Source organism: Ctenocephalides felis, unplaced genomic scaffold (assembly GCF_003426905.1).
Source record: "Ctenocephalides felis isolate EL2017-DRISC unplaced genomic scaffold, ASM342690v1 CF-g0.4_SCAFFOLD_00845, whole genome shotgun sequence".
In the NCBI taxonomy this organism is placed as follows: Eukaryota; Metazoa; Arthropoda; class Insecta; order Siphonaptera; family Pulicidae; genus Ctenocephalides; species Ctenocephalides felis.
The window spans coordinates 88,661,362-88,669,765 of NW_020536999.1; the positions used below are offsets into that span (position 1 = coordinate 88,661,362).

Here is an 8,404-nt window from a genome sequence, read left to right on the forward strand (position 1 = left end):
TAAATATAAATGTAAATATTGATTTTTGAATGTGCAGTCTACAAATTAGAGTCTACAAAGTCTCTAATTTACCAGATGAACAAAGGCGCAAGTATAATGGGTAGTATGGGAGTTAAACTCCAACTCCATTCATGGATGAAGTAGAAGAATAGTGTGAGGGTTTTTCTGATTTCCATTTCAAACCGCAGATGGGCTTATTTTCTTTAGGATATATTTTTGATCTATATTTTTAAGAATATAAAAGGTTTTCAAAGTGTAATATTGGTAATAAATACTCTTGACGGAGTCTTAATATTTTAATTCTCTTGATTGAACACTCAGAAAGACTAAGAACAACTACCTAAATATAAAAGTAAATATTGATTCTTGAATGTGCGGAGTCTACAAAGTCTCTTAATATTTATATTTTGTCGTATAATATTATTTCAAAAGTTCTTCTAAAATTGTATTTTTTAATTTTTGGTTGTGGCTTAGGTTTAATTTTGGGATATAAATATTGTGTTGTAAATTTAAATTTTAAATTTTATTTTAAATTCACAATAAAATAAAGTATTTTAAAATATATTTACTGTCAAATATGTCTGAAAGTACTTAGCGCCAAATTCAAAATTTGAATTAAAACATGATGCACAATTATGTATCTTAAAATATCTATAAATAAGACAACAAATGACAAAATATAACAATGATAAAAATATAATCTAATTATAGAAAAATTATTTGAATTATATTAAATTGTTTCAACACAATTATTATGTGTATAAATAAAATAATAAATATTTGTATAAAAATCTTTATGGAAGTCTTAAATTTAAAATTATTCACTTTTTAATAACATTCTTATTTTTATTTGAATTTTCTGTTCGAAAAACAAATATATAACACAGATATAACTTGTGTTACATATTTTATTTCTTTATTTATTATTATTATGTTTTATTTTTATTTTTTTCCACTTTAAAACAAGTATAAAGATGTAAATTTTCCCTTCCGGAAACAGCAGAAAAATTTTATAAGTTATTATTTTTTCACAAAGTATACCAACAAATTATTATTTAGATAAAGATAAAAATTTTAATAATAATAATGATTATAAAAGCAATTAAATTTAAAGTGAATTATTTAAAAGAGGAAAAATTAGCATTCTATATTCTCCCCCCTCAAATTTCAGCCTCGAGAAGTTAAAACAGCAGGAAATTTGTATAAAGTAATATTTTTTTCGCAAAGTATATCAACAAATAATTATTTAGATAAAGATAATAATTATAAGGATAATAATAATAATGATTAAAACAATAAGATTTAAATAATATTATAGATAAAATAAAATTTATTAAATATATATTTTGTATCTTTTTTTATTTTAATGTGTTTTATATCAAAATTCTTCAATACATATAAATAATATAGCAATAAATAATAATAATATACAAGTAGAAAGTATATTATTTAAAAGAGGAAACACTAGCATTCTATATCCTCCCCGCAAGTTTCTACTTCGGGAAGTTAAAAGGGCAGAAAATTTGGATAAAGTAATAATATTAGATTATTACTATTTAGATGAACATAATAATAATGATAAAAACAATAAGATGTAAATAAAATTAGAGAAGTCACCAGATTTATATTTATTAAAGTAAAATTTAATAAATATATATTTTGCATCTTTTTTTTATTTTAATGTGTTTTATATCAAAACTTTTCAAAAAAGATATAACAAATAAAAATAATATACAAGTAGAAGTGTAATATTATAAAGAGAGAAAATTAACATTCTAGATTCTCCCCCTTGAAGTAATGCTTAAATGTGGTTTCTTAAAGGGCAAGAGAAAGATCAATATTTCTTGATATTTAGGACTGCAGTACGTAAATGTATTTCTTTTGCTATTTAAAAAAAAAGAAGTATTAACAATTATAACAATAAAACTAGATATAAGTGACTTGCCTCGCATTTTGCCTTAAGTCAAGTTGCAAAAACTTTATATGTGTAAATAATCAACTGAATAGATTTAAATAGATATTTAGCAACTTTTAAAATTTGTCTAATAATAATAATAATATACAAGTTGAAGTGTATTATTCAAAAGAGGGACAATTAGCATTCTAGATCCTCCTCCCATTAAGAAACCTAATGATAGTTTCTGCAAAGGCAAAGATAGAAATTTATAAGCCCAACAAGGCCTGTGATACATAAATATATTCCTTTCACTAGGCAGAAAAATAGGATTATTAACAATTATAACAATAAATTAGACGTAAGTGGCATTGCAATAAACTTTCCGATATGTGTAAGTAATCAACTGAACAGATGCAAATAGATAATTAGCAACTTTTAAAATTTGTCTAAGTGTATTTTTCAAAAAAGGGAGAATTAGCATTCTAGATCCTTCCCCTTAAAAAATGCCTAAAGGTGGTTTCTTAAGGAACAATAAAGAGAAATCTGTGAGCCCAACACACCAAGGACTGAAATATGTAAATGTATTTCTTTCGCTATTTAAAAAAAATAGAAGTATTAACAACTATTACAATAAACTAGACATAATTGGCATTTTGCCTTAAGATACAAAATAGATATTTAGCAACTTTTAAAATTTGTCAAGATAAGAGTTTGAAATTTTAAAACTTGATATAACAAATAATAATAATAATATAGAAGTGGAGATGTATTCTTTGATAGAGAGAAAATTAGCATTCTAAATCCTCCCCTCTTTAGAAATGCCTAAATGTGGTTTCTTCAGAGCCAAGAGAAAGAAATCTGTATTTTTTAATATATAGGACTGAGATATGTAAATGTATTTCTATCGCTATTTAAAAAAAATAGAAGTATTTACAATTATAACAATAAACTAGACATAAGTGGCATTTGGCCTTAAGCCAAGTTGCACAAACTTTCTGATATGTGTAAATAATTAACTTAACCAATGAATATAAAGATTTAGCAACTTTTAAAACTTGAATTAAATAACTTTTCATAGGCCTATAAAATTTTAAAATGTTTATTTAAACCAAACTTTGATGAATTTTTATAAACAAACCACTTTTTGTAGGCCTATAATATTTTAAGATGTTCATTTAGACCAGCAGTCAGGGAACCCCAAAATTTTTGGGGAATCATTACCCCAAAAGATTTTTGTCTAAGTTGATATTACCCCCATGGCCTAGAGGGATTATCCCCATAAGGAGACCTATGTAGCAAATACAGTATCAATTCAAAATATATACTTTTTTACCTCATTTGGAGTAGTTAACCCCAATTCCCTGACCACTGATTCAGACCTTGAACTCTATTAAAATTGAATGACTTAAAATATAAAATTAGCTAATTGGATCTTTTGGAGAAAATCGATTTTTTACATGAATCCCCCTTACATTTCTCTCTATTTACATGGTAGGTTCTTCACTATGCACTTTCATATGATTCTTCAGCATCTGTTGATACTTAAAAGCCTTCTCGCAAATTTTACACTTATGTCTACACTCCCCCGTGTGCGTTACCATATGCACCCTCAAATGTTGGGGCTTCAAAAACCGTTTATCACAAATCTGACAAGAATAATTCCTAATCCCTGTATGCTTCAACATATGTTCATTCAATCTAGCGGCATTTGTGAATGCCATTGTGCACTCCTTGCAAGGATAAGGCTTTTCACCCGTATGCTGCCGGACATGCTCAGTTAATTTGTAAGAAAACTTGAAAGCCTTCGAACAAAAATGGCATACATAAGGTTTTTCATTAGAGTGTCGACGTTTTATGTGACACTTTAAGGAATGATTGACTTTAAATTTCTCACCGCAATGTTCACAAGTGTGTCTTTTTTCTTTAGAATGGATTTCCATGTGTGCGTATAAAGTTCTTTTGGTTTTGTAGGACTTTCCACAAGTTTTGCAAGTGTATTTTCTTAAATCACCGTGGGATTCTAGATGTTCTCGTAGATTTCTACTGGAGGCTAAGACTACACCGCATAGTTGACATAAATGGATTATACTTGAGGTTGGTTTTACTTGTTCACCGGAATGTTTCTTTTTGTGCATGTTTAGGTAGTATAATGATTTATAACTTTTGTTGCAAGTGGTACATTTGTGTGAATTGTTGGAGTCTTGGGGCTCTTTTTTGATGTCATTATGGATGTTGTATTCACAGTTACTGATATTGTCAATATCGTCATGATAACTGTGATTAGAATGATTAGATTGTACATCCAATTCCATAACATCGTCTAATTCTTGTTTTACTACACCAGCAGCATCCTGGTCTTCTTTAACTTTCTTAACTCTAGTCTTTCGGAAAACCTTACTACTTAACTTTGCATGTACATTTTTGTTTTGCACATCCATCACAACTTTATCATCATCACAAATATTTGTATCAGCATCTTTTGGATCACCTAAAGATTTAAATTCTTCTTTAATATAAACACTTTGTATTTTACCTTTGAGTTTATCCAATTCCTGTAAAGAGTTTCGACATTTCGTCCAAAATTCGTAGGCCTTGTACAAGTCTCGAAGACACAAATCACAAATGTATTTGGGGTACTCGTCGTCTGGGGACACTTCGAGGGCTGTACAGGAAATGAACATTTTTAGGATTAAATTCTCATTTTCTGATAATTGTTTTTGTTCGATGAATAAACTTTGTAGGTTTTTGTCAGCTAAACAAGCACGACAAATTGGGGATGAATTAGAATCCATTGTGACAACTATTTCACCAGGATATGATTGTGTTAATATATTATCTGGAATATTTGTTATTGTAGTATCCATTGTTTATTTTTAATTATTTTGCATAATATTAATTTACAAACGTCACTTGTCAGAACGACGCCATTGAACGAACTGTCACTTGTATGAACTGAACCAGGGCCTTTTCACTTAGAACAAAATCCTCGTTCAGAAGGAATACTTAGGGGTCCATTTGTAGTCGCAGATTTGGCGCTAGTGAGCCGATGAAAAAGTATTTTCAAATGTTTTATATTGGTTACTAAGAAACGTCAGTGTTATTTTTGTATAAGTTTACAAAATGGCGATTCTTCTTCGTTTGTGTTTGTATATTTGTTAATAAAGATTTCATCAGGAATTGCTCTCAAATGCATAGCCCTTTGACAATATGAATAGAACAGCTTCAAACTCATATGGAGGACATAATTACTACATTAATACGTAGTGCATTGACATATTAGTCTAATCATAATACACTTTAAGGAAAGAGATCAGTTCTAGGAAATTGTGTAAGAAATCAAATATACGCTTCTACAAGAAAGACATAATACACAAATAGAAAGCTGTTCCAGCTGTTTAATATTGGATTACCACTTCACGCGGATCTGAATATACTTGGGAAAAAATCAAATTTTGCACGGGATGATTACTAGTTAATGAGAGTTAAGAATGACAGACGATGTAGTGAACTAACACTATAATGCATTATTCACTAAATTTCACTAAATATTTATATTAATAAGTAGAAAAAAGTGTAGAAGTTATTCCAGTAGATTAGATGTGATATCTATTATATATAAACCGGTGTATTGCAGTGTATTTGTTGATTTATATTTCGATTTGATTGTATATTTTATTATAATATAATATTATCTAGTATATTTTTGTTATTATTGTATCATTACAAAACATAATAGGATTGTAATACCGAATTTAGTTTCAAATACCCGTGTATTAAAATTCATTAATTTTCATTTCAAATTTTGCGCCATTAATTTGAGTGCCAAAAGCAGCGCCACCACGTCGAGCGGAGGACCCTTTAAGTATTCCTTCTGAACGTAAAAATCGGGCGAGAGAAGCGTCTATTGGCTATGTGCGAAGGCATGGAAGGGGAAGTCAAATCGACCGAAGCGTTCGTAGTGGCTAACTTGGAGCACTAAAAGGGGCTATTATAAACAAAATTTTAAACAAAAACACATAAAATATTTATTTATTTCAAATTTAAATAAGATAATTAAAAATGAGCCACCAAAGCTGTTGTATAGTGGGTTGTAGAAATACTAGCAGAAAAAGTGACTGCAAATTCTATACATTTTCTATAGTTAAGTGGAAAGAAAATCAACGGGAAAAGTGAATCTGTGCGGTTAGAAGAATAAAGTAAGTATCATAACCTTATTGTTATAAAAATTCAATTCGGAGTACAACGAATAGTTGTAAAATTGTTATGTTTAGCAAAAAGAAAAATTATAAGTCAATTAATTGTTATATTATCAAATTTAAGGCTTACTAGAAAAAATTGTTTTACAAACAATGTAATTAATACAAGGCTGAAATAATGAAAAATATATATTTATATATTGTATATTGATTATGTATAACTATTATCTATATATTAATTACATTTTACTATATAATAATTGTAATTTTATGATTAAAAGAAAAATAAAAGTTATTACATAGCGCTAAAATATTTATTTTGCAAACAGTTTAACTAATACAATGCTGAAATAATGCAAAATATATATTTGTAGTGTTGATGGATCACCGTGGGTTCCCAAGCCCTATGATCGCATTTGCAGTGAATCGGTCGAGGTATTGAGTCCTACCTACTTGTCAACTTGGTCTTGTCTTTATAATAATGTCTAAATTATGTCTTTATAATAGTGTCTAAGTCTTTAGTTTGACCAAAAAAATGAGTAAATTAATTTATTATTTACTTATTCTATTGATAAAATACTATTTATCATTATTATATTGTTTTTATTAAGAACTATTCCGAGATTATGACATAAGCTTTGAGGCACTTAACCTTAAAATTATTTACTGCATTCTTTATTTAATAATCATTATACTTAACTATGTTTTAAGTACGTTGAAGTAAATTTAATAATTTCAATAAACATTCAGCGTTCACATTATTACTGTATCTTGTTTATTATTATTTATAACAATTATTTAATATCTTTTTTCTTTAACAAACATGTAAAACCCATGAAAACCACACACTGATAGCCCCAATTAGTTCATATTTATTACGGCGCTGCATGGGCGCTGCAGTCACGCTCGGAGCGAATATGAATACGGGGTATTCTAATATTGTCTAGGAACTGAACTTGTCTTTGGAATAACAGTGCCATCTGTTATGTCTTCATAATAATAATTTAATTTTCAAATTTAAAAATAAAATATATATTTTAAAATATAATAAAGTTAATATGATTATTTATATTTATAACAAGGTATTAGTCGCATTTTGCATTAAGATGAATATAAATAATCTTAAAAAATCAATATATTAATTTGCGAGGGATTTATAACTATATGGAGTGGCTGTGGCGTACGGTGCATTTTATTCAATTTTGTACAAAAAATTACAAAATTCAAAATTTTATTTCATTATTCCTGTTCTATTCAAAAAGACCGTTCAAACGATACCCCACGTGCCATAAAAAGATTCTATACATTTTTTGAAGTAAAACTTCTTCAGATTCATTTACTACATATTCATATAAATATGTATGAAGAAACCTAATTTTGACAAATATCTTTCAACTTTTTTTTTCTTAACACGTAAATTGGTAGATAGGTATACTGATGGACAGGTAAATTGGAGGATACGTAAACGGTAATTAGACGAATATGTAAACAGGTAAATTGGTAGACGTGTAAAACTGAATGATAGGTAAACAGATAAATTGATATACAGATAAACAGATTGACAGGTACATTGGTCGACAGGTAAACTGGTAGACAGGCAAATCAGTAGGCAAGTAAATTGGTTGACTGACAAACAGGTTAACAGGTAAACTGGTAGACAGGTAGAGAGGTAGACAGGTAGAGAGGTAGACAGATAGTCATATGAATAGGTAGAGTGGAAGACAAGAAAACTGGTAAACTAAATGCAACAAATAGGCATTTTTGATCAAATTTTTAATTGACAAGGATTTCTACAGACATTGTTGATATTTAGGAGTCTATTTACAAAAACTTGAGATATATATTCATAATTATGTTAAAATATTTGTTATAGATAAACAATATTTCAATAATACAACTGTATATTATTAATACAATTTATTATTAATATTATATTTTATTTAATATGAGCTGTCAAAACTTTTAAATTTGGCGCTGGGGAATTTCATATAGGATTCATATCAATAAATTAATCTGAAGTTGGTGCCTTCTAGCGCCATGTTTGTACGCCATTTTGACAGTTTTGACAGAAGACAGTCATCTGATTTAATTATTTAACGTAAATAAGTAATAATTAGATTATTTAATGATTCAAACTATAAAATAAACTAAACTAATTATTTATCTACATAATATTCATTATTTATTAATTTATAATATTAAACATGTCAGTAGAAACAAATTCATTAACAATCCAAATAAAAAGTGAACCAGCGAATCTTCAATGAAAGAGAATGAAATTGATAATTCGTTGGAATTAAATATCAAATCA

General features: G+C 27.8%; 1 protein-coding gene and 1 pseudogene across 1 annotated transcript; one reads left to right on the plus strand and one right to left on the minus strand.

Moving 5' to 3' along the window:
- Positions 1-3,381: 3,381 nt before the first annotated feature.
- Positions 3,382-4,761, minus strand: LOC113362879 (zinc finger protein 718-like). Its single transcript, XM_026605375.1, has one exon. It carries the CDS (start codon positions 4,759-4,761, stop codon positions 3,382-3,384), a length of 1,380 nt encoding a protein of 459 aa, XP_026461160.1.
- A 2,769-nt stretch (positions 4,762-7,530) lies between these two features.
- The window catches only part of LOC113362880, a 12,582-nt pseudogene continuing 11,708 nt past the window's right edge, over positions 7,531-8,404 (plus strand).